This window comes from Dipodomys spectabilis, unplaced genomic scaffold (assembly GCF_019054845.1).
Source record: "Dipodomys spectabilis isolate Male_0828 unplaced genomic scaffold, ASM1905484v1 ptg000069l, whole genome shotgun sequence".
NCBI classification, from domain to species: Eukaryota; Metazoa; Chordata; class Mammalia; order Rodentia; family Heteromyidae; genus Dipodomys; species Dipodomys spectabilis.
Window position 1 is genome coordinate 18,808,116 of NW_024870746.1, and position 27,296 is coordinate 18,835,411.

The window sequence follows — 27,296 nt, forward strand, 5'->3', positions numbered from 1 at the left end:
GTGGTAGGGCACTATCCTTGAGCAGAAGAGCTGAGGGACAACGCCCAGGCCCAGAGTTCAGCCCCACACCGACAAACATACAAAAAAAAAAAGTGATCAAAACAATCACTTACCAAACACTATTCCTTTAGCAAATGGAGGAAACAATTCTGAATGTCGAAATAAGTTTTTGTGAATTTGCCATAGTTCTTTGTGCAGTTTCTTAAAATCACTATATCTCTTCCAAACGATTATCTAAAGAGAAAAAAAGAAATGTGTATTCCACAGCAAAACCATTTAAATTCCAATATCTAAGCCACACATAATTTCACTATAGTGTTCAAAATTACTAAGCAAAGCAAACATACTTTCTAACTAAATAGAGTAACTGTCTAAAATGAACTGATACTGCTTTAAAGTATAAAATATACTCCTCCATTTGATTTTTAAAGTTTCATTTTAAACAAGTATTATTTTATTCGTAACTGGAAAAATATTCAACGTGGCACAAAGAAAATCCATATTATATAAAATGTCATCTAATCACTTCCAAAACCAATTACTATTGGCCTGGAGTTAGATGACAAATATAGCTTTCAAACATAGCATGCTTACAAACACAAAGTAACCAATTAAGGCAATCTTTTTGTTGTTGTTGGTTTTTTTTTTTGGGTCTGGTCGTGGGGCGTGAACTCTGGGCCTGGGTGCTGTCCCTCAGCTCTTCAGCTCAAGGCTAGCACTCTACCACTTGAGTCACAGCGCCACTTCCGGCTTTTTTCTTTTTGCTTATGTGGTGCTGAGGAATCGAACCCAGGGCCTAAGGCATGCAAGGCAAGCGCTCTACCACTGAGCCAGCTTCCCAGCCCCAATTAAGGCAATCTTTAAATATAAAGGACATATACAATATCTGCTTAATGGATACATATAAAATGTGTAAAACTGAAGTGGCTGTATAGCAAGTAATTAATATTAACTTCATAATTTTTTTCAAAAATATCACTTTAAACTAGTAATAACGTTTCTAGGGATGCCAATATTGATCAGAAAATTATTTAAACTAATATATTTTTATAAATGGGCATTGAGTAGCTCCTAGCTACTCAAGAGTATGAGATCTGAGGATCACAGTTTGAAGCCACCCAGACAGGAAAGTCTGTGAGACTCTGATCTCTAATAAACTACTTAGAAAAGGCTAGAAGTAGTGCTGTGGCTCCAATGGTAGAGCACTAGTTTTGAGTCAAAGAAGCTCAGGGACAGTGCCAATGCCCTGATTTCAAGCCCTAGGACAGCACAAAAACAAAAACAAAATAGCCATCTAGACTAACCAAATAACAAGAGATTTGCTTTCATCAGTTTGAACTATTTAACCTTATTCAAATTAAATTAGAAAAAGAAAAAAAAAACACTTTGTAAAAAGGACTTGACACATAGCCCTGAACTCACTGGCCAGCCCTTCAGTGTCCACAAAATGGAGAAAATGAGTTTTTAAATTCCTGTCATTCTGAAAACTAGTCACTTCCTTTCTAATAAATTCTAAATGTTTTCACGTATAAGGCACTGCAATGCTAATGACTAAACATTAGGCCAGGCAGGTAAACAGATGCTATTTAAGAGATACCTGCTAGAGTTTGAGAAGACAGGATTAGAGGTACCCAGCACTTTCCAGGTCTCTAAAACAAAGCTCAAAAACTCTGCTGCTGACAGAAGTGAGTGGCATAGAAAGGAAAGGAAGGGAAACAATACATTCCAGACAGAGACCAAATGAACATTAGACATGTAAAAGCAACAACAGAGGCTAACATAGAGTGCTAGGTACCATGAGGAAGGGAGGCTACAAGGAAAAGCAAAGGAAAGACTCAGAGAACTACAAAGGTACACCAGCTGGCACTCTGCAATAATGTGGTTTAAGACCAGAGATCTGCAATCCATGCAGCAATCAGATGTGCAAGCAAGGCCCATGTACTTCCTGGCTTACTGTAGGTATTACAGTACTGAATCATATTAGTAAAGGAATTACAGTCAAATGTAAGAGAGGAAAGATTCTGTATTTTTCTATCTCTGAACCCCAAAGACCTTCTCTTCTCCACTGGTTAAGTGAGCAACCACCCAAGAATTAGAGTTGGCCTAGGAAACTGGTTAAGACATGGACTCAAGGTTCATAGACACAGATCTACTTGGGTGGGAAGTGTGAGAGGTCAATGGTGATTATTGGGGATGCAGCTGAAATAATTCAGAGACGACTATGTGAAAATACAAGTTGGGGTGGAGGGTGCTATGACAGAAAACTGCATGATAAGGAATGTAGGATCTCTCAGCATCCAGTGCCTTTCCCCTCCAGCACAGACTACTCACAGAGGGCCACAGATATTTGGTGGAAAGCAGCCTCCATTTGGAAATTTCCCCATACCAAACATGCACTGGAATGTCTCTGAGGCAAGAGGACCCCCAACCCTGGGGTCCTCAGCCTCAACTGGTAAGAGTCATTTGAGGGAGAACAAGCATTTTGTGTCTACTTGTTTGGGTTTTTGATAGTTTTCCCTAGTTCATTGTTTTCTCTCATTTTCTTCCTTTATAACTTCAACCCATATACTTTACTTCTCCTTTCCTATCTTATTTCCTATTTTCTTTGCCCTATCCCCCCTTTATTTTATTAATATCTTCAGCTTTCATACTTTTTAATTCCTGATCCTAACCTTGTTTCTATTTTCTACTATATTTAAATATATGCAGATTTTTTATTGTTTTTGTTATTGCTATTTGTTTCATTTCTGAGTCATACTAAGGAGTAACTCTAAGAAAAGGGTGTCTGTTAAGAAAATCCACAATTTAAAAAATTTTTAAAAGCAAGCAATATGATTTCTAGAAAGGTTTATAAGTCAATAATTAAATCTAAAAGTAAAAAATATAACTTTTGACATCCATAAAGGCTGGGGATATAACTCAAGTAGTAGAATACCTACTGGCAAGCACAAGGACCTGAGTTCAAACCTCCATTACCACCAAAAAAAAAAAAAAAAAAGATCAATGACCTCAAAGATGTTTCAAATAAAACACACGAAGTTCTACCTATTCATTAGATCAAGCAAAAGCAAGAACAACAGAGTTTAAAGATCAGGATAAAGAAATATTCAGAAGACAAGAAAAAAACAATCATGATCATAACTTTCAACATCTCTAGGACATGAATGAAAAGTCAAACCTAAGAATCCATTTGATAGAACAAACAGGCCTATGAACTAAAGGCATAGAAAACCTATTCATAAAATTATAGGAGACAATTTCCCTAATCTAGGGAAAGACATAGACATCCAAGTTCAGGAGACATTTAGAACCCCAAACAAACATGACCAGAAAAGCAATTCTCCAAGTCATATTACATTACAGTTAAAATACTATTACAGGGGCTGGGGAGGTGGCTCAGTGATAGAGCACTTGCCTTACATGCATGAGGCCCTAGGTTCGATTCCCAGCAACACATAAGCAAAAAGAAAAAAGCCGGAAGTGGCGCTGTGGCTCAAGTGGAAGAGCGCTAGCCTTGAGCTAAAAGAGCTGAGGGACAGCGCCCAGGCCCAGAATTCAGGCCCCACGACCGGACCCAAAAAAAAAAAAAAGTACCATTACAGAACTAAGAAAGAATACCTAAACTGAAATTGAAAAAAATGCCAATTTATTAAGCTGGACACCAGTGGCTCAAACTTCTAGTCCTAGTTATTCAGGAGGTAGAGATCTAAGTATTCAGATTTGAAGCCAGCTTCAACAGGAAAGTCCAAGAGACTTTGATCTTCAATTAACTACCAAAAAGCTAGAAGTGGAGCTGCGGTTCAAGTGGGGGAAGGCTAGCCTTGAGCAAAAAGCTAAGGGGCAGCACCCAACTTAATTAAAAGCCAAAATATTACATCAAATCTCACAGTAGAAACTCTAAAAACAAGGAAAATATGAAATAATGCATTTCATGCCCTGACAGTAAGTAACTGCCAACCAAGATTACTATCTCCAACAAACTTATCCTTTTAGAATTGGTATAGAAATAAAGATTTTTCAAAGTAAACACAAACTAAAGTACTTCAAAAGCACTATGAAGAAATGCAGGAAAGAGCTGGGAATGTGGCTTAGTGGTAGAGTGCTTCCTAGCATGCATGAAACACTGGGTTCAATTCCTCAGTACCACATAAACAGAAAAGGCTGGAAGTGGCACTGTGGCTCAAGTGGTAGAGTGCTAGTGTTGAGCAGAAAAAAAGCTCAGAGACAGTGTCCAGGCCCTGAGTTCAAGCCCAAGGACTAGCATAAAAGAAAAGGAAGGAAGAGGGGGAAGGGGAGGGGAGAGGAGGAGAGGAAAAGAGAAGGAGAGGAAAAAGGAGAGGGAGAGGGACAGAGAGAGGGACAGGGAGAGAGAGAGAGAGGGAGAGGGAGAGGGAGAGGGAGAGGGAGAGGGAGAGGGAGAGGGAGAGGGAGAGGGAGAGGGAGAGGGAGAGGGAAAGGAGGAAATTAAAGGAATCTTACACCGAAATGAGGAAGGCATGCCAAGCACCAGGGATTCATACTTAGCTACGCAAAAGACCAAAATCTGAGGATATAGGTTAAAAGAGAAAAGTCCATGAGGCTCCCATCTCCAATTAACCAGCAAAAAGCTAGAAGTAGATGTGTGGCTCAGGTGGCAGTGTCAACTTTGAGCAAATGGGCTAAGAGACAGAGCCTAAGCCCTGAGTTCAAGTCCCAGTACTGGCAAAAAAAAAAAGAAAGAAAGAAAAAAAAGAAAAGAAACAAAGATAACAGCTCAGATAATCACACATCTTAGGAAAGGCTCTATGCAAAATTAGTAGAGGAAAAGAAATAATAAAGACCCAAATTAGTTGAAATTAATGAAATGGACCGTAAAAGTATAGATGGAATGGTCCAGTCCTTGAAAAGATAAACAAGTTTGACCAACTCATAGCCAAACAAACCAAATGAAAGAGAAAATTCAAATTTTAAAAATTAACTGATAAGGAAGTGGTGCTGTAGCTAAGTGGTAGAGCGCTCGCCTTGAGCTGGAGAACTGAGGGACAGCGCCCAGGCCCAGAGTTCAAGCCCCATGACTGACAAAAAAAATAAAATAAAACAAATAAATGATAAAAAGGGGAGCCTGGCAATCAATGCCATTGAATTCTGGAGGACCATTAGTAAATATTTTCAAAAATTACATTCGAGTATATTGGAAGCCCTAGAAGTAATTGATGAATCTCTACATATGACTGGTCTACCAAAACTTGACCAAGAAGATAGAAAAAATGTAAACATAGCTACAATCAGCAAATAAGATTAAAGCAGTAATAAAGAGCCTCTCATTAAAGAATATCCCGTGATTAAACAGATTCACTGCTAAATTCTATCAAAACCTTAAAGAACCAACACCATGTTCTTCAAACTCTATCAAAACTTTAAAGAACCAACACCATGTTCTTCAAACTAGTCCCTCAAATAGAAAAGGAGGAATGTATCCAAATTCATTCTACAATTCCAATACTGTAGAATAAAGAAATGGGTAAGAATAAAGAAAAAAAGAACACTAAGGACCAAATTCCTTTATGAATATTGATGTAAACATCAATGGAATTCCTGCAACTTGTGCAATTACTTAAGGATAATAAAATAGGTTACAACGACTAAAACTGAACATGGATATCTACTGAAATTGTTTTTGTGTTTTGTTTGTTTTGTTTTGTTTGTCAGTTGTGGGGCCTGAACTCTGGGCCTGGGCGCTGTCCCTCAGCTCTTCAGCTCAAGGCTAGCACTCTACCACTTGAGCCACAGCGCCACTTCCAGGTTTTTCTGCTTAGGTGGTGCTGAGGAATCAAACCCAGGGTCTCATGCACGCAAGGCAAGCACTCTACCACTGAGCCACCTTCCCTGACCTGAAATTGTTGTAAGAAGGGGGAAAAGGGGAAAGGGAATAAGACTGAGTAAGACTGATTAGATATATTATAGATGAGTAGAAATGTAACAGTAAAATTCCCCTGGGTATAACAAATCAAGTGAAGAAAGAGAGAGAAAGTCACTCAGTAAGAGAACAAAGATCATACACTATGATCAAGTTAGTCTCATTCTATTAATGCTGTAATCAATAAAACCTTATAGAGCACATATCTAGAATAAAGAACAAAAATGGCATCTCAAAAGATGAAGAAAAGGTCTGATAAAACTAAACAATGATTAAAAAGAAAAAATAATAAAGTAGGAAAAGAAGAATCATTCCTCAACATTAAAAAAGATAAACTATCAGCCAGGCATTGCGGTGGCTTGACCTATAATCCTAGCTATTCAGAAGGCTGAGCTCTGAAAAATTATAGTTCAAAGCCATCCCGGGCTCACAAATCCTCAAGACTCTTACTTCCAGACAACTGAGGGGGAAGTGGGGGAAGGGAGGGAGGGCATGGCTCAAATAATAGAGTACCAGCAAAGACCTGAAAAAACAGACCAAACATACAAGGCTCAGTACTGGCACAAAATAAGGTCTATGTATGACAAACTGTTAGTGAACATTATACTTAATAGAAAAACAACATGCATTTCATTGAAAATTGGAAACAAGACAAGAATGTCCATTCTTAGCTTCTTTTTTTTTTTTGGGTCCAGTCGTGGGGCCTGAACTCTGGGCCTGGGCCCTGTCCCTCAGCTCTTCAGCTCAAGGCTAGCGCTCTACCACTTGAGCCACAGCACCACTTCTGGCTTTTTTTCTTTTTGCTTATGTGGTGCTGAGGAATCGAACCCAGGGCCTCATGCATGCAAGGCAATTGCTCTACCACTGAGCCACCTTCCCAGCCCCTCTTAGCTTCTTATGCAACATAGTGACTGAACTCTTAGCCAGAGTAATAGAACAAGAAAAAGAAGAATAGCAAATAAGAAGTTATAGTATCCCAATTACAGGTGATCTGATCCTATACTTTAAAAAATAAAAAGACTCTTCCAGAAGACTCTGATTTGCATCTGATAAATACTTTCAGCAAAGCAGCAGGATAAAAAATTACCATATAAAAAAACTATAGTTTTTATTACCCTATTAACAAACTTGCTGAAACAGAAGTCAGGAAAGATCTCATTCACAACAGTCTCCAAAAATAAAATAATATAGCTAAGCACAAACTTAAGCAAAGATGCTGAAGACCCCTATAATGACAACTATGACACACTAAAGAAACTGTAAAAGATACTAGAAAATGGAAGGATCAAATATTATTATCAAAATGGCTAAGAAAAGTAATAGTTAAACTGTAACATAAAACAAATAGCCTTAGCCCTTGGCTGAAGAATATTCCACGCAACAGCTTCAAAGATATATTTTGTTCAAAGGCCCATGGACCTTTCTGCAAAAAAACATCCCATTTTAGGGCATAAGTATTTAAAAGTAGCCAAAAAAATTAAAATTTCAAGGCAGAACACCAGGAGTATTCAAAAGAAAAGAACTGATCAACTCATGGCAGTCAGGAGTAGAGCAAGGGAAACACCGGAAGAAGCCAGGGCAGCATATAGTCAGTCTCAAGAACCGTGCCCAGTGACCTCCTCCACTGTGCCCAATCGTCTTTTCACCACATCCAAATAATGCCATTGTATTTCATAATACATCAAATTGATTAGGTCAGAGCCCTCACGATCTAATTCTCTCTGGAAATGCCATCATACACATCCACAGTGCACTTTATTAATCTCCTAGGTATTTTGCAATCTAGTTGACAATCAAGATTAATCATCACAGAGGGGAAAAGGAAAGGTGGAAGAAAGAAACAGTAACACAGGGAATGAACATGATCAAAATACATCATTATATGCATGAATGGAAACAACATAGTGAATGCCCTTATTTCATATAATTTTGGTTTTGGTATAGTATTGGAGGTTAAACTCAGGCCTCAACCTCAATTAGGCAAAATCTCTACCACTTGAACCATACTGCTAGCCCTTTCTGCTTTAATTATTTTTGGCTAGGGTCTCATGTTTATATCCAGGTACCTGTACTGTTCTTGCATAGCTGGGATGAAAAGATATACATACCACCCAGATACTAGTTCAGAAAAGAGTTGTAACATTTTACCCAGGCTAACATCAAACTGTCATCTTCCTGAGTAGTTGGCATCACATGTTATTTACTTTGGTATTTTACATCCCTACTTCGTTCAAAACACTTTATGGCCACAATAGATGAAGAGATGAGAAACATAGTCCCTGCGCTGACAATTTCACTATCTAGTTAGGAAAAACAAGACAGCCCTGTGATACATCACAAGATGGGCTGATAAATGCTTGAGGGGGCAGCACTAGAATGGTAGTGAAGAGGCTCCTCTAGACAGCTGGATAGAAGGCAGAGGTGATTTATACTCTAATTAAGGAAAGACTAGGATAATGTTTTAAAGAAGGTAGAAGAATAACCAAGCATACATTTCTAAAACTTTGGCTTTGGAAATTGACCACTACTGGTGACACTCTCTGAGGTGAAGCCATGAAGCAGCTGTACTAAGACAAGAAAGAAGTTCAGCAGGTTGTGGTGACTCATACCCATAATCCTAGCTTCTCAGGAGGCTAGGATCTAAGCAATGATGCTCAAAGCCAGCCCAGGGAGAAAAGGCAGTGAAATTTTTATCTCCAATTAACTACCAGAAAACAGGAAGTGGAGTTGTTGCTCAAAGTGGTAAAGCACTAGCCTTGAGCAAAAAAAGCTCAGAGACAGAGTCCAGGCCTTGACTTCAAGCCCCCACATGGACAAAAAAAAAAAAAAGAAGGAAAAGAAAGAAGAGGAGGAGGAGGGGAATGAGGAGAAGGAGAAGTTGTTGTTCAGTTGTAGACATTTGGCTAGATGAGCTTATGGTCATTCCAGAACCATCGCACATAGGTGATAACCACTGAGGAGAAGTTTCTCTACAATGAGGAAATTGACAACACCAAAGGACCAGGCTGAAGTAAGGAAGAAACCAAATACAGTGTTGCAGAAGATCCTGTGCTTGTGAGGTGGCCCAGAGGAAGGAAGCTTTTTTTATTTTAAAACAAGAGCGAGGCACCGGTGGCTCACACTTGTAATCCTAGCTACTCAGGAGGCTGAGATCTGAGGATCACCGTTCCAAACCAGCCCAGGCAGAAAAGTCCATGAGCCTCTTATCTCCAATTAACCACCAGAAAATGGGAAATGGTGCTGTGGCTCACCTCGTAGAGCGCTAGCCTTGAGCTGAAAAGCTGAGGGACAGTACCCAGGCCCAGAGTTCAAGCCCCACAACCAACCAACCAAAAAAAAAAAAAAAAAACAAAAAACACCACAGCACAAAACAAATGCTGATAGCAAAGAACCAATAGTATCAGTGAAAGACAGAATGAGGAGGATCTACTGAGCTGGGAGTTGAGCTCAAGGTATAAAAAGCAAAAGGTCTCAGGATAAGAATGGCAAGATTGCACATGATCTTATCTTTTTTTCACTTCTCTGTAGTTTCTCATCTTCACACATGAACACAATTTTGTTGTGAGGAAAATGTGCTATTTTATATTTTTAATGGTAGTACTGGGTGATAGATCATGAAAGCCATGTCTTCTGTAATAAAGTCAATGACATTATGAAATAGATAAATACCCAAAGTTAACTAAAGACACTGAAAGTTGAACATAAAAGCTATTCAAAAGTCTATAGATTATGGAAATAATTAAATTTATAGAGAAACTGGTGTTCTAGTTAAATTCATTTTTAAGGTATTTTTTTCCTGCCAGTACTGGAGTTTGAACTGAGAACTTCACACTTGCTTACCCGGACTGGTTTTGAAGTTCAGTCCTCCAGAGCTTAGCCTCCTCAGGAGGTAGAAGTAAGAGCATGAGTCACCAGCCCATAGCAAGTTTTTGTTTTGTTTTGTTTTGTTTTTTCCTTTTGGCAGTACTGGAGGTTGAACTCAGGGCTTCAACCTTGCAGGGCAAGCACTCTACTATTTGAGCCATTCCTGTAGCCCTACTTAGGGTCATTTTTAAATAATGGAAGAATAACTTAAAGGGAAATTTTAACAATGCAATCACAGTAATAATTAAAATATCAGATTGTCTGAACATGTACAGAATCTGTCAGAGCAAGAGTTAGCATAAGAGCAAAAAGATCAGTGCTTCTTCACCTGGCCCTCATCTTCTCACTCACACTCCTTCACAATACTACGGCTGTATGACCAAAATATCTAACTGTTGCAAACCATCACCTCCATTGCCCCCATTATTTCTCACTGTGTGTGTGTGTGTATGTGTGTGTGTGTGTATGTGTGTGTGTGTGTGTGTGTGTGTGCGTGCGTGCGTGCGTGTGTGTGTGTGTGTGTGTGCGCGCGCCTGGGCACTGTCCATGAGCTTTTTTTGCTCAAGGCTATCATTATACTACTTGAGCCACAACCTCCATTTCTGGTTTCTTTTTTCCCCCATGGTAAACTGGATGGTAAGAGTATCATGGACTTTCCTGCTTGAGCTGGCTTTGAACCTTGATCCTCAACCTTCACCTTCTAAGTAGCTAGGATGACAGGAGGTAGTCACCTGCACTCAACTCTTCTCACTCCTTTTAACTAAACTTTAAAAGTGTCCCAGAAGTTTTCAAAATGAAAAAATGAGCAAAAATATATTTCCAGTACATCAGGAAGTACTAATACTTACTTTTAGACTAAAAAAAGTACCCAAAGACATATGCAAAATTTACTTTCTGTTATCTGATGCTTTCCCATTGTGTAACATCTACTGCAATATTGAATGACACCTGTATAAATTTCTTATTCATCAAAGTCACTGTAAAGAAAATATATGAATGTATACGCATTATCCTGCCCATGTAATTGTAACCCCTCTGTACAGTATGTTCACAAAAAAAATTAAATTAAATTAAAAAAAAAAGAAAATATATGAATGATATATCCAGTGACAACCATAGACCACAAATTGAATTAAAACTCAATTAAAAACATTCCCTTAACTACTTTCAGATAAAATGTCTCATTCCCATGTAGTTATATTTAATGATATCAACAGATTTTAGATCCCTATATGTTAGCAAAATTACTCAATTCAATTCACAGTATCCTTTTTAAGTTCATAGAATTTAAAATTTGCTGGATCATCTTTTCTTCTAATCACCATCATAACCATACTATTTGCTTACAGATTTTCCTTCCCTCTTTTTAACAGTCTTTTCTTTTCCCTTGACACATTTCCAAGTATGTACCTATTTTCTAAAACAATCTTATTTATGAAAAGATATAAAATTTATAGAGATTTCTGGTATAATACATAGAAAGTTCTATTGCGGTTCTTTTCCTTCCCCAAATCTCACTTGTGAAATATGCTACCTGTAGAGAAGTGGTTATAGGTTATTATTTTAAAAGCCGGAATGTGAGGGTTCAGCTCCAGATCCTTCACACATTCACAAGCTGCTCATGTTCTAGAGAACCTACTGGCAAGCAACCACAGCTTAATTGTGGCTGTACTGCTACAGCCATTCATGGAGTGTTTTGTTTAATTTTTGTTCTGTGTGTGTATGTGTTCAAGCACCAATAAAATTTTTGCTCTTTGTGTGTGTGTGTGTGTGTGTGTGTGTGTGTGTGTGTGTGTGTGTTCAAGCACCAGTAATGAGGCTTGAACTCAAGGTGTTGTGTTCTCACTTCACTTGCTCATGGTTGGAAGTTTACCACTGGAGCTCCCAATTTTGCATTTTGAAGACAAATCTGACTTTTCTGCCTAGGCTGGCCTTCACCTGTGATCCTCCACATCTCAGCTTCCTGAGTAGCAACGGGTAACAGGCGTCAGTCACTGATGCCTGTCCACATTTTTTCTTATAAACATAATTGAGAGGGAATTTTCTAAAATATTTTAGGAAAAAAGGAACCATAAATAATGTTAAATATTTTACTCCACATGAATATTTTTCAGCATTGAGAGCTGGTAGTATATACCAAAGTATACATGAAAGAAAAACAGCAACATTTCTCCAATTTTAAGAATAGCGTATTATTATAAAAGCATAGGCCAGGCATTGATGGCTTATGCCAATAATCCAACCTACTCAAGATGTTGAGGGCTGAGGATTATGTTTCAAAGCCAGCCTGGGGAAGGAAAGTCTGTGAGACTTTTCTCTCCAATTAACCACCAAAAACAAAAACAAAAAACCAGAAGCAGGGTTATAGCTCAAGTGGTAGAGCACTAGCCTTGAGAGCACTATTCTTGAGCAAAAAACAAAGCACCCAGGCTCTGAGTTCAAGCTCCAGGATACACACACAAACACAAACACACAAATACACACACACACACACACACACACACTGTATAGTCCTCAATATCCCTATGAAGGCTGGCTATATTACAAATAACTAAATGAATTAGGTAATACAGAGAGAAAATGAAAGGAAAAAATGGAAACAAAGTTTCAACATAATAAATTCTTGTCCTAAATGAGAATGACAATGTTTAAAATTAATGAGAAACTAAAAAAGAGTACTATTATAATTTCAAGTTATTCTGCCTTTGAAGAAGCCATTAGAAGACATTTTGTAAAAACTTATATCACTTCTAACAAAGGATCATGCAATTGTCTAACTAAAGACACTTACAAGAGTTTTCTGATGAATGGTTCACCACCAGTTGTTATTACAAAAGAGTTTTCCCCAAAAAAGGATTAAGGAAATGGCAGAGAGTGTGTTCATGGATAAGTAGGTTCAGGATTCTCCCTGGAAAAGGGGAACATCAAGCTACAAACTACAGCACAGCAAACAGACAATTCATTCAAAGAAAATACAACCTATCTCCAATATTAAAAGACCTGTTGATTTTCAAAAGTGCAATAGACTAGTATTGGCTATTAATCCAACATAATTAGAATTCTACAGAATAATTCATTCACTCAATTGGTATGTAACCAGACTACTTAATCAATGGTAGAAATTACTTTCACTGGCATATACATCTTTTCCTTTCAAAATAACAATATTACAATAATTTTCCCTTTTTCCTTTCTATTGTGGAAGAGAAGGATCTCAAACCCATTTTTATACATGGCTTTTATTGCATATTTTAATCATAAGACAAAAAAAAGTACCAGATCAGATACATCAAGAAATAGCAATGTATAAACTTAAAATGTTTTCTAAACCTGGTAGAGGGGAGATACACACACCAACCAGTAACAATCAATTTAGATGAATCAAGCCAGGTATGTTCAGTGATTAGTGAGGCCTGTGTCTAAAAAGAAAGTGTATACCCCATATAAAGATATTTGAATTCAACTGGGAGAATCAATACTGTTGTAGAATCAAGTCTGCTAAATTACAGCACAATTTTAAACATCTGAATGGTAAGGGGGAGGGAGGGTCTTAATGAAAATGAGCAGGAATGAAAATGAACATAAAACAAGACACATTACAAGAAACAAACTCCTCAGTAAGGACTCCTAAATATATGTTAATAAACACAGAATAGAGAATTGTACAGGTTTAAGGGAAGATATAGCAGGCTGTTATCGTTGTAGAGAGAAGGAAAGGGGGAAAAGAGAAAGCAACGCAAAAGAACTTAAAAAGTTAAAAAGAAGCAGCTATATACTTAAGGAAATTTTCAAGGTGAATATTATGATCTTTTAAAATAATACTAGTTATCAAATACTTATGTTTTATTAAATAACATAATGATTTTGAAATTGGTAGTGGCCCTTAATTAAAACTGCAATCTTAGTGATATTAGTTTCAATTACAATTATCACTATTAAAAAGCACTATAATTCCTCAAATTCTTTCTATACAACCTAATACCTACAGAAACTTAACACCTACATGATATTGGGCTCTTTGGCTACTATTCTGTACACTAAAGACAATCTCCAACAAACACAAAGACTGACAAATAATTCGGGTATCTCTTCAATAAAGTAGTTAAATTTTTATCTAATATATAAAATGAAATTTTTATATGGGTAAACAGGTTACCTCCTGAACATCCTCTGGATTTCTTCGTGAAACAACCTGAAACAAAACATACACAGAAATATCTAATCATTATCAAAGTTTAAGATGTTATATATAATTACTTTCAATAGTATTTATGCAAAAACTAAATTTGCACAAAAGAAAAATAAGTACTATGTCACTTACTAAATATCCAGCTATATAATATAATTATCTGAAACAATAACAGTTAAGGAAAAAAACTAAAATTAAGTCCATGTGTTACATTAATGCGAGAATAACTCCATACTACATTCTTGTTTGTTAGCTGTCTATCCACTTCCCAGCCTACGTATAAATTAGAAGCATAGAGTTAATGTACTTGTATACAAAGGAAGTCTCTTATTTGTTACAGCTGTATATGAATCTACATTCAGATCAATGAAATTTTAATTATTTTTATTTTTTGTCAGTCATGGGGTTTGAACTGTGGGCCTGAGTACTGTCCTTGTGCCTCTTGTGCTCAAGGCTAGCTCTCTACAGCTTGAGCCACAGCTCTTCTTTCTAGCTACTCAGGAGGCTGAGATCTAAAAATCATGGTTCAAAGTCAGCCTGGGCAGGAAAGTCTGGGAGACTCTAATCACCAATTAACCACCAAAACGTTGAAAGAGGAAGTGTGAAAGCACTAGCTTTCAATGAAAAAGCTCAGGGACTGTGTACAAGCCCTGAGTTCAAGCCTCAGGACCATCACCAAAAAACAAAACAAAACAGCTTAAGACCATCATATTCAACAATACATATTTAGAAGACATTAAAACAGGTAATTAACAATCATGTATTATTCAAATAATTCATTGTAACTATTTCTTTCAAATACCAGTCTCTCTTTCCCTCCCTCCCTGCCTACTTTCTCCTCCCTCTCCCTCCTCATTTCCTTGTCTTTCCCTTCCCCCCTCTCACTGTCCTTTCCTTCCTCATACACTTTTCACATAATTAAATATGAACACAATTATTATTTCACAGACCTAAGTGGTTTATTTTCCCTACTATAAGTACATCTTGTAAATTTTACTGATAAAAAGTCATGAATAACCAGTAAATTAATAATCAATCCACCAAACCAGTCAACATAGGATCACCCATAGTAAGGTTTATTCAGATATGGCTAACATTTTTATAGACTATATTACTCTGAAACCACAAAAAGATTTCCTGAATTTATAACACATGCAAGTGACCTTCAGGTGACAGGAGAAATTATTTCTTAGTTTGATGTTATGTTTCGGCTTCCCTTAAGATATACCACTCCTGCAAAATGTTAACAACTCCAAATCAGACAATACATAACCATTTGACTTTACATAGTTTTCTTCATTACCAGCATAGGTAGAATCTCTGAGTATCTAGGATTACAGATAAGTAACACCAAGTCCAACTTATACATTGAGATGGTAGCTAGCTACTTTGTTCCCCAGGCTAGCCTTGAACCTCAGTCCTCCCTACCAAATAGCTGGAATTACAAGCATGTGTGTCACAGTACCAGTACCTCAGACCCAAATATTTTTAACTTTTAAAACTATGTTAGTAATCAGTGCCGTAAGTAGTAATTTGAAAACAAAACTACTATAAAGTTCACTAGATTGCTAGTAGTAATGTTTTTTTCTAAATGAAAGTCCAAAAAGTTCAGCCACTAAAATCCACCAGGTTTGAAATTTAAAGTGATGAGTCCTGTTATTTCAAGTTAATGACTAGGTCACATATCATAGTCCAAAGCTGGCACTGGCAAGAAATGGAAACCCAATTCAAAAATATTACTAAAGCAATAAGGGCTGAGGTCATGGCTAAAGTGGTAGACTACCTGCCTAGCAATATAGGTCTTTAGTTCAAATTCCAGTAACACCAAAAGATAAAACATTTTAAGTATAATAAAGGTCATATATTTCCTCTGCAAGTATTAACTATAAGTAGCTCAGTAACTACTGAACATATCTTGAAGAGTTTCTTGGTATAGAGAATTTTTTAATTTTAATTTTTTAATTTTTGGCATAGAGAATTTTATCATCATGTATTGACAACTACACTATTCACAAATCATTTTCATGGAATAGCAATACACATCAAAACAAGTGCTCTCAAGAGAGAGACCAATAGTCAGTTTACCATTACTTAAAAAAAAATTTGCACAATAATTCCTCAAAAATTTTGATACAGGGGCTAGGAAGGTGGCTCAGTGGTAGAGCGCTTGCCTTGCATGGCTGAGGCCCTGGGTTTGATTCCTCAGCACCACATAAGCAAAAAGGAAAAAAGCCGGAAGTGGAGCTGTGGCTCAAGTGGTAGAGTGCTAGCCTTGAGCTGAAGAGCTGAGGGATAGCGCCCAGGCCCAGAGTTCAGGCCCCACAACTGGAACCAAAAAAAAATTTTTTTTTGATACATTAAAATGTCTATAAATCTCTAAAAAGATAATGTACTGTACACTATTTCCCAAAGTCTTCTAGCCATTCAATGTGTTATCACGTGTTATTATCACTATCATCATTTTTTACTTAATTTGGCACCAACCAAAAGTTGGAACACACCTGAGAATGCTATCACAACTTGTGCAGCCATTCTGCCTCTGTTCATACCAGTAGTAGCTTCTGAATTTAGGAAAATAAAAGAGAGTTAGAAGTGAGGGTAACTATCTCTTAACTGTTCTGAGAAATTAAATGCTTTGCTTCAACCATCCGGACAATGCAGCCTGGTAGGATGAGATAACCGAAGAGCAGGCCACACAGGCCTGTGGGCAAGCCACTTCTCAGGCACCACGTCTTCAAACTGATTCACACTAACACTTGGTAATACCCCACTTCTTTTAGATCTAGATCTTCTGGCAGGGAATTTAAACCATACTTACATGCTCTCTGTCCTGCAGCTCACTGTGCTTTGACACAATGACTTGGCCAAGGTGGCCATCACTGTGCCCTGCAACTTTCCAAAGACCCTCCCACAGAATTATCTGGAGCCTACACTGGGAACACCTAAAGGTCACAGACATGAATGTTCCTTGGAAAGGGCTGAATCCCTTAGGGCAACTCAGGCAACAAGCTAACACACTACTGAGAAAGCTACGGACTGGCAGGCACTGCACACTGGGGCCCCACAAAGAAGGGAGTCTAAACCAGCTTAACTAGATGTATATAGACAACCTTTGTACTCAAGTCTTCTGAACACTAGTTGCATGCAGCTGCTAGTTAATCATAAAGAATTAAAGTGACAAAAGTAATATGTTTAAATAATGTTAAATGTCACATAATCAAATATGAAAAAGACATATCCGCTCTTCATTTTTCACAGATACAAATCTCCAAATGTAGGTTAGCAATGATAAAATGAAATTTTTAATTAGGACTACACACTATACTGAATATTTCTCATTGTGATGATAAACCAAACAGCGTATTCATCAATATAATGCACGCAATCCTGACTTTCAGAAAAACTGTGAGTTCACATGAATCTACTAACATCTTTAAACTATGTATCACACATAAAAATCAACTGGCAGCAGAGCAGGTACTTCAAAGCCTAGCTCACACAGGCAATTTTCTTCTTACCAAATCTAAGCTCCCTCTCACACATTTCAGCTCCTCTCTCCTCAGTTTCCCTGCAGAGCCACAAGTGTCATTGGTTGGCAAGAAACTGAGCTGGTTATCCCCTGCCACCCAGATAGTTGGGACCTAAGAGGCAATACCTGCACAAATCATAATTAGAGATTTTAGAACATGTTTTAGTTCTCTAAAGTAGAAGAACTCCTATGTAAGATAAGTCAGTGGACATTCAACTTACTATGAGTTTTCATGAAAGCAATAGGTAGAAAGTAAGGTCTATTAATTGAATGTCTAAATTTGCCTAAAACTCATACACTGAGGCTCTAATCCCCAGTGCAGCAATGTCTGAAAGTAAGGTCTTTGAGAAGTAATTACCATTACTATCCTTATAGAAAATTACAATAAGAAATGTGCTCATTATCTTACCTATGTAATTGTAACCCCTCTGTACAGTATTTTCACAATAAAAATATATATAAAAAAAGAAAATTACAGATATTCATTCTCTCTCTTTCTCCCTCTCTGTCTCTGTCTCTTTATTGTCCCTACCCGCCCCCCCCATACACACGCACAAAAAGGTGACCACCTTCAATCCAGAAGCAGGCCCTCATGAGACATTCAATATGCTGGCCCCTTTCCACCCTCCAGAACTGTGAGCAATAACTGTTGCTTAAGCCATCCAGTCTACCCCAGTGTACAGTGACAACAAGAAGTAAGAAATTCCTGTTTTCAATATTATTAAAAATCCCAAAGTCTCGAGAAGAAAGTATAGCAGTTATTTACCTGTATATACGGAAACGTTTGCTAAAGTTATTTTCTCACATTAGTTTTTTGTTTGAACTCAGGGCCTCACAACCCATGTGTTTGTGACACATCCTATATGTCTGTGACTAAAAATGTGTAAGCTATGAATGTAAACTGTTTTGTACAAAGGTTTCTAGAGTTTCCAGTTGTTCACAGCTCACACCTGCAATCCTAGCTACCTGAGAGGCTGAAAACAGTTTAAGGCAAACGGAGGCAGAGAACTTCACAAGACCCCTTCTTAACCCATTGCTGAGTGTTGTGGCTAATGCTTATCAACACCAGCTATGACAGGAAGAATAGGCAGATCAGCCAGGTGCTGGTGGCTCACACCTGTAATCCTAGTTACTCAGAAGGATGATATCTGAGAATCATGGTTTGAAGCCAGACCAGTCAGGAAAAATGGTGAGATGAGACTCTTATCTCCAATTAACCACCAGAAAACCAGAAAAGGAGCTATGACTCAACGTGATAGAGCACCAGCCTTAAGCAAAAATACTCAGAGATGCTGCCCAGGCCCTGAATTCAAGCCCTACAACTGACACGCACCCATGAAGAAAGGAAGATCCTATCTCAAAATTAACTAATAACAATTCTGTAGTCTTAAGGCAGCACTGTCTTTTAAAAATGAACAGATATGGGCTGGGAAGGTGGCTCAGTGGTAGAGTACTTGCCTTGCATGCCAGAGGCCCTGGGTTCAATTCCTCAGCACCACATAAGAAAAAAGCCGAAAGTGGCGCTGTGGCTCAAGTGGTAGAGTGCTAGCCTTGAGCTGAAGAGCTGAGGGACAGCACCCAGGCCCAGAGTTCAGACCCCACGACCGGACCCAAAAGAAAAACAAAAACATAAAAATGAACAGATACCTTTTGGTTTCCAAACATATGGAAAGAATACAAACAAAAAAATTAACATTTACCTAATCTTGAGAAATCTCTATTACAAATCTGAAAATTTTACAAACTTCACATGATAAAAATAGCCAGAAACACTGCTGATAGTCTTTTTATATCTGTGTCTCTTTCAACTAGAAAATCAAAAGAAAATTTATAACAGAATTTTCCAATTCTATATTAGGATATTCATTCTAGATAAAAATAAAGACAAGCCAGGAGCCAGTGTCTCACACCTGCAATCCTAGCTACTCAGGAGGCTGAGATCTAAGGATCACTGTTCAAAGTCAGCCCAGGCTGGAAAGTACATCAGATTCTTACCTCTAACAAACTACTGAGAAAAAGCCAGAAGCAGCTCTGTGGCTCAAGTGGTAGAACACCAGCTTTGGGCACAAAGGAGCTCAGAGACAGCGACCAGGCCCTATGTTCAAGCCCTAAGACTGACAAAAAAAAATTCTGCAACTCATCTGTATAGCTTATCTGGTAACTTCTGTAAATCTTAGGTTTTAGTAAATAAAAGGAAAAAAGTTATTCTAAAATTAAGAATTTAAAAAAATAAATAAAAAGTTACTCTATAAATAAAATGCAACAATTGAACTAGGAAATCTGTTAGCATGCTTGTAATTAGACACAAAATTAACTGAACCTGCCAGGCTCCAGTACTGCACAAAGGATATAAGATCAAAGAGCCCTCTTGCTTTCCAAAACTTAACACTAGTACTTTCAGTGGTTCTAATTCTACTATAAACATAACCTGCATGGAGCAAGAATATAGAAACTGTCCCTTAGAGCTAGAATAAAGTCAGTAGCAGGAACATACAGAAGACATTCCTAATTTTATCTCATGAAGTTCTCAAAAGAGCACTTCTTAGGTGATTTAATTCTCCCAAGAAAAGATGTTTTTCTCACTAAGACCCAAAACATAATAAATATGTTAATTTTTATAGCATTAGGCACAGTTATCTTTAAAATACGTATCTATGTTAACACTCAAATCTTAATTTAAAAACAATGTCTGCAACATAAGCAATCAATAAGGACATAAACAGTTGGGAGTAAAAAGTCAGCATAAGCAATTTTCAAGTTAAATAACCACTGTAATATGTTGCATATTACCTGCATTTGGTTAATCCTAAGGAAATATGTCTTCTAATCGTCTAATTTATACTATAATAAAACTAAATTCAGAAAATAGTCCATGGCTTAAGAGATTAAAGGTCTGAATGTGGTTACCCTTTCCTTTTTCAAAGAACACGAATAATTATGATACTCGGTGTTTCCAACTGAGATTCCATACATTCCTTATCCCCAGCCTTTATAGGCTCTATTCCTTTCTTCTACCTTCAATGCCCTCTCCTTTTATAGCATCTTCCATCTTTCACTACCTGTCTTAATTGGTACATATTCTCTGATCCTTTTTGCCAGGAGCAAGCTCTGTCTTCTCATTTCCCACAGCTCTTTTCTGTAGCATCTGGGGCATTTAACCCTTTCCTATTCCACTGCCCTTCTTCAAGTACAGTAATTTGCTTTACTTCAGTGACCTGAAGAAGAAAGGCCCAGGCTCTCTTCAGCCTTGCAGCCCTCCTAGTGCTCAATGCCTGGAATTAAGCAGCTATTGACTGTGCTGCCTAGAAGGAAAAAGAAGACCTTCAGCCATTTATTACAGCCACATGTACTAAGTATTGCCTCATTTGACATGAGGAAATAATTTCCAGTGACAGAGACGTACACTACATCTACCACAAGACACAGGCATATGAGCAGATGAATAAAATACAATTTGGTTAGTGTTACAATAAAGAATTAGTAGTGTTATACAAAAATCATGTTTGTTAAACATGGTCCTGATGATATAAACCACATGGCAGGAAACTTGTCTATTTTTATTCTGAAGATCCCAATGACTAGAAAGGTTTCAAGAATGGTATCATAAAGACCCCATAATCTCATAAAATTTCTTAGACAACCTGAAATTAACAATCTACCTACCTATATAATAACCTTACTTGCAAACGGGAAGTTTTCAGAAAAGCAATCTGCAATAACCAGACCTGGTGTTCCCCTTATCTTTAACAAACCTGCTCACCCCTGCCATCTCACATCTCTACCTGCACACCATTTCCAAAGGCCACCTGCCACTGGCACACCCAAAACTCACCTAAAATCTACTTAATCTTCAAGTTCTTCTCAAGACCTACTTCCCAAGCTGTCTATCACACATGCATACTAAATTTTCTAGATGTATATTACTACTTAATCTGTACCACTCCTTTAAAAATTAATTACAATACAGTTAATTCAAAACATTTTAGCTATCTTGGGAGCTCAGCAGAACTGGTCCCAAATCCCAGATCAATTACTGTCTTGCAAATATAAAAACAAATTACTAATTTCTTTGAATCCCTGTTTCCTGATCATTAAAATGAGGATAACATTGAGTGATATATACAAAATGTCTGGCATAATGAACACAAACAACACATAAACAATAAATAAGTATATACTTATCTAATCTTTTGCTTTCTTAGAAGAGGGATGCGATTCTTTCATACTACAGATAAGCAAAGAAATACAAACAAAATGCACTAATTGCTGGGAGTCACGGCTCTAATCTTAGTAATACTCAAGAGTCTGAGTCCTTAGGATCAAGGTTTCAAGCCAGCCTGGGCAGGAAGTTGGTGTGACTCTTATCTCCAATTAACCAGCAAAAAGCTGAAGTTTGGCTGTGACTCAAGTGGTAGCGCGCCAGCTTTGAGCAAAAAGCTATGATTCAGAGCCCTGGCCCTTAGTTCAAGCTCTGGTACTGGCGCGAGAACGCGCGCGCGCACACGCGTGCGTACACAAGTGTATACACACACACAAAGAAATGATGCTAAGACTGGATCAATTAGTTGACAGAAAGCACCCTCACAACTTTTAAATGAATCAAAATATCACCTAAGTTTCCTACTGAAAGCCATGAAAAACTCAGACATGGCCTCCATACAGGGATCGAAGGTTGGAGGCCAAACCGGCCTCAGAGCAAACCTGTCGCTGAAAAACAAAACAAAACAAAACACAAAGCTAGGAGAACAACTGCCTTCTATTGCATAAGCCCCACAACGCATACATTAAAAATCATCCCTGCGGATCAAGCGAAACCGCTTCTGCAAATGCTGCTCGGAGAGAAAAAGTCCAACCCGGACCCGGGCTGAGTCATCGATTTAAAGCCATCCACCAACGCCCCAGCCCAGAGTGGAGACCCCGCCGCCCGCGACCCCACGGGGGCCCGGGCACCCCCAGTTCAGCCAAGACCGCAGCCCTCCCGAACCCCCATCTCCGACGCGAGTCCCGTCACTGGGCGCGCCCCGACGCTGCCCGGGCTCCCACAGCGCACCAGGCACTGCCACGCCCTGGGGTCGCCCCCCTGGCCCTCTGGCTCCCACCGGGGGTCCTCCTCCTGTCCCGCCCCAGGACTCACCCGGGCGGTGACCTTATACACCGTGTAGCCCCTCGGGTGCCGCTGGGGTTCGGTGACAGTGTAGAAACGGGCCAGGTCCGCACTCTGCCCCCGGGGAGAGGTCATCCTCCCTCCGCCTCTGCCGCGACCGCCAGCCCGGGATCATGGGGGCAGCCCCGAGCCGCGGCGGTCCCGGGGGGTGTCTCCACGCAGCAGCAGCCAAGCAGCGAGGGGGCGGCGGCTCCTCCACCACCGCGCCACCGCCGCGGCGCCACAGCTGCGCAGATCTGCTTCCGGGTCAGCGGAGGCGCTTCCGGGTCAGGCTGTGGTTTTTTCCCCCCGCGTTCCTGGAGAGAAGCAGCTTGGGTTTAAGCTTCTGGCACCCACGCGGGCCTGGGGCTGAGGGGCGGGTGGGGATCCGAGGTCGAGGCGCGCTCCGGCATGGCGGAGGCCCGAGCCGCGCCTTCTAAGTCTCTTTGGGCGCCAGCTACGTCGCTTGGGGTGAGCGGTCACAGCCACGCCGGTGAGAGCTTTGGTCCCCGGCCCTCCCACACCCACCCTTCACTTCTGGGAGGCCGGGGAGGGATGGCGGGGTACCCAGCCAGCACCCTTCTGTCGCTACTCTGAACCTGTCAGTTCGAATCACATTAAACTCTGGCCGATGCACCCTTTTCTCGTTCTAAAAGCAATCCTGACACCGATCTCTCCGTACCACACCTGCATGGAGACACACACACACACACACACACACACACACACACACACACACACACACACACACACACACACACACACACACACACACACACACACACACACACACACACACACAGAGCGGTCTTTAAAACACACCGCCTGGGCTGGGAAGGTGGCTCAGTGGTAGAGCGCTTGCCTTGAGCTGAAGAGCTGAGGGACAGCGCCCAGGCCCAGAGTTCAGGCCCCACGACGGGACCCAAAAAAACAAATAAATAAATAAAACACACCCCCTTTCAGGCTAACCTTAAGTTTAGACCATTTATAATAAACTACAAAACACAGAATCTGTTAGCATAGTGAGCTCCCTTCCCACAGCTTCCTTAGTACACTCCCTCCCTTCTCTACAGCTTAGTATGCTCTCTTCCACTTAGTAAAAGCAGTAAATAACCAGCCTCCGACCCCCCTCTATTTGGGGATGGCACTTCTCTGGGGCAGATATAAGGCAACAGGAGCCCCTTAGAGCCCCCTTCATGTCTGGGCAGCTGCAGGGGGCTACTATTTGGATAGCAGCCATAAATCCTAATTTGCCATGATGAAGCTCCTAGCCTCCTAGCGCCTTCTAGCCCCTCCTAAACCTTCTAGGTTATATAGGTCACCCCAGACAATAGCTCGTTGCTTCTTCTCACTTCTCCCTTGTGAGCTTTCCCAGCAATAAACCTTTCTTTGTTCTCTGTACCTGGTTGTCTTCTTCATGTTCTCTGTACCTGGACGTCTTCTTTGTGGTTCTCTGGTATGTCTAATAATCTTTCAGAATCAATCTCTCTTTCCCTCCTTCCCTGTTTCTCTGTATTATAGTTTAGGCATATAGTTTAGGCATGGCTGTGAAATAAGAAGGGGGTCTTTTGAGCTTTTTTTCTGCCCAGCTGACCTCAAAACTTTCACAATTCCATTTTGAAAAGCCCTTTATTTTCATAAAATTCACTAAGTACTACAACGGTAAGGATCCTTGAAGAGGGAAAAAAAATAGCAGAACTGTCACATAAAATTTTATTTCCCAGTTGTCATGTCGAAAACGAGCTTTACAACATTGGTGGGGGGGGAAGGATTGGGTGGGGGGATAGGGAGGAGGCTAGGAAGGGATGTGAAGGGTAAACAAAGGAGGAGGCTGCAATGCTTGATAAGAAATGTACGCATTATCCTGCCCATGTAATTGTAACCCCTCTGTACAGTATGTTCACAAAAAAATTAAATTAAAAAAAATTTTATTTCCCAGCAAAAAAGTTATGAGGTACATATATATGTGTCTATATGTGTATAATACATACATATATGTGTGTACAAGCATATTTGTAATGTATAAACATACACATACACATCTCCAAGAAATAAGTTGGGCTTAGTGGTACACTATACCACCTACTCAGGACACAGAGACATTAGAATTGAGAATTTAAGGCCAACCTGTGCACAGCAGGAATTTCTTATGAAAGTGGAGAGTACTTGTCTAACAAGCATGAAAGCCTGGATTTAATCCCAAGTACCAAAAAACACATACACACAAGAAAATATGGCTCATGGGGGCTGGGAAGGTGGATCAGTGGTAGAGTGCTTGCCTTGCATGCATGAGGCCCTGGGTTTGATTCCTCAGTACCACATAAGCAGAAAAAAGCCAGAAGTGGTGCTGTGGCTCAAGTGGAAGAGTGCTAGCCACCCAGGCCCAGAGTTCAAGCCCCACGATTGGCAAAAAAAAATTTTTTAAAGAAAATATGGCTCATAAGCAGGGGGGAAAATTAACAGAATGGCCTTACAATAATTTTTAAATGGCCTATTTCAAATATATTAAACCAGCCAGGCATAGTGGCTGAAACCTGTAATCCTACCTACTTGGGAAGCAGACATCAGAGGATCATGGTTCATAGCCAGCCCAGGCAAAAAAAAAAAAAAAAAGAAGTTTGCAAGACTTCAACCAACGTCTGGATGTAGTGGAGTTCACCTTGTTTTCATCAAGGAATTACCGCAGAACATGTACTCATAAAGGACTTTATTTGCTTTATTGATATCTTACTATTGTAAGACCTTTAATTAAATTCTCCTTCCAACTTGAGGCTTTAATTTTCTAAGTCATTAGCAAGACCAGATGTAATATTAGGCTGGCTGAAAGAATTAGAAACAGTTTGAAAAACAAAAGGAAGTATTCTAGAACCAGGAAGAATTAGAATCCTACTGCACAGAACTACAGAGTTGTACAAGGGAAAGAACTATGTCACCATGACAACGAGATATTTTTGTTGAGAGAATTGGTAGGCTATACAGAAACATTTTCCAGAATTTGGAGATGGAGAATGAAATATAAGAACATATGTAGGAGTTGAGGGACACTTGGAATTGTATTTTCATCCTAATTTTTTTAGTTTTCCTTTCCCTCTACATATTACCAAATCTCATTTTATAAAAGCAAAATGACAAAAATAATTTGTATATCCCATAATTATAGATGAATGTTATGAACATGTATGTATAGTTATGCAAGTCATAACCAGGGAGACTCATTTAATAAGGATACTTGGTTTCTTGAAGAACAGAAATTTATATCAGTCAATAGTTCAAAATATACTACAATAGCATTCTTGGAAACATTTGAGAAATACTTCCTTTATGTATTGAAATTGAACTATTTTGATTTTTCATCATTTTGTCTCCTGCTTTTAATTTTTTTTTTTTTTGGTCGGTCATGGGGCTTGAACTCTAGGCCTGGGAGTTGTCCCTCAGCTCTTCAGCTCAAAGCAAGCACTCTACCACTTAAGCCACAGCTCCACTTCTGATTTTCTGATTGGTTTATAGGATATTAGTCTCATGACCTTTCCTGCCCAGGCTGGCTTTGAACTGTGATGCTCAGATCTCAGCCTCCTGAGTAGCTAGGATCACAGGCATGAGGAACCGGTGCCTGGCTTTCTGCTTTTAATTTCTCTGTACTATTTTCCCAAGGGTCTACATAAAGTTCTGTTTAGGTTCACAATATTTTACTAGCTAAGTATTATCAGTGTTATTTTACAGATGAGGTAACTGATCAAAGAAGGACTATATTTGCCTAATGCCACAGCTGGGAAGGTCAGAGTATGTGTAGAAATCCAAGTATATTTGACCCTTAGGAGTCATTCCATTTCACTGTTGTAACATTCTGATGTATAACTTTGTCTTTGTCCATTTCCAGGTACATACTGTGATTTGTGAAGATGTACTTGATCCTTGTACCTGTTTCCTGTCAAGCAGCTGCTAAACCATTGGAATTGCTTAAGTGCTAAATATCTTTTTTTGTATACTAATGAGTTGATTTGTTGCTGGGGCTCCTGGATAGCCTAAGAATGAGGATCTGGTTGCATGAATAAACACGATTTCTAAATTAGAACTGTTAGTTTCATCATTACACCTCAGGTGAGAGGAGAGTGCTGAAGGTTGAGCTGGTTGCTAATGAAAGAGATCTAATAAATCATGCCTATGAAACCTCCATTTAAAAAAAGAAGACTATGATTCAAAGAGCTTCCATAGCTGAACAACACATAAATATCTGAAGAGGAGTAGGCAGGAGTGGGCATAAAAGCTCTATTCTCCTACCTACATAGCCTACCCTATCCTATGAGCCTTCCATCTTTCTGTTCATATATACTCTCAAATTATAATACTCAAATTGGCTAGGTTTGGGGCACATCTTGACTTTAATGCCTTAAATTAAGAAAATTCTTAGCCAAGAATTTTTTTTCCTTGGTAATAATAGGTAAATTATGAAAATAATGTGCCATGGCCTTTGTTCACAAAGTACGTATGTCATTACGGACACACAGGAAACTGCTAGCCAACTTTAATAAACTGCAAAGTTGTGAGCACAATTAGAAAATATAGCAGTATAAATCAGAAACAATCTTCACTATTAAAGAGTCTACATTTTCAAATTTGCATGGTCACTGACATTTAGCTACAACCTCAAAATCAAGTCTTAAAGTGCAGAGTGACA

General features: G+C 39.1%; 1 protein-coding gene, 1 long non-coding RNA gene and 1 pseudogene across 4 annotated transcripts in view; 1 reads left to right on the forward strand and 2 right to left on the reverse strand.

Moving 5' to 3' along the window:
- The window catches only part of Rps6kc1 (ribosomal protein S6 kinase C1), a 155,111-nt gene extending 132,258 nt beyond the window's left edge, over positions 1–22,853 (reverse strand). For 2 of the 3 annotated variants that reach the window (XM_042681891.1, XM_042681890.1), the window contains exons 1-3: positions 22,613–22,853; positions 13,917–13,952; positions 114–234 (exon numbers count right to left, since the gene is read on the reverse strand). In XM_042681891.1, the coding sequence (XP_042537825.1) occupies positions 114–234; positions 13,917–13,952; positions 22,613–22,717 (262 nt within the window). In that variant the 5' untranslated portion in view covers positions 22,718–22,853. Of the gene's footprint in view, positions 1–113; positions 235–13,916; positions 13,953–22,612 lie in introns of those variants that run through there. The other variant, XM_042681892.1, reaches the window with a different exon arrangement.
- Positions 16,926–17,050, reverse strand: LOC122109778 (annotated as a pseudogene).
- Positions 22,854–22,953: 100 nt separating the features above from the next.
- On the forward strand, positions 22,954–26,690 carry LOC122109739. Its single transcript, XR_006147733.1, has 2 exons — positions 22,954–23,114; positions 26,499–26,690. It is a non-coding gene; the product is annotated as an uncharacterized LOC122109739 (long non-coding RNA).
- Positions 26,691–27,296: the final 606 nt, after the last annotated feature.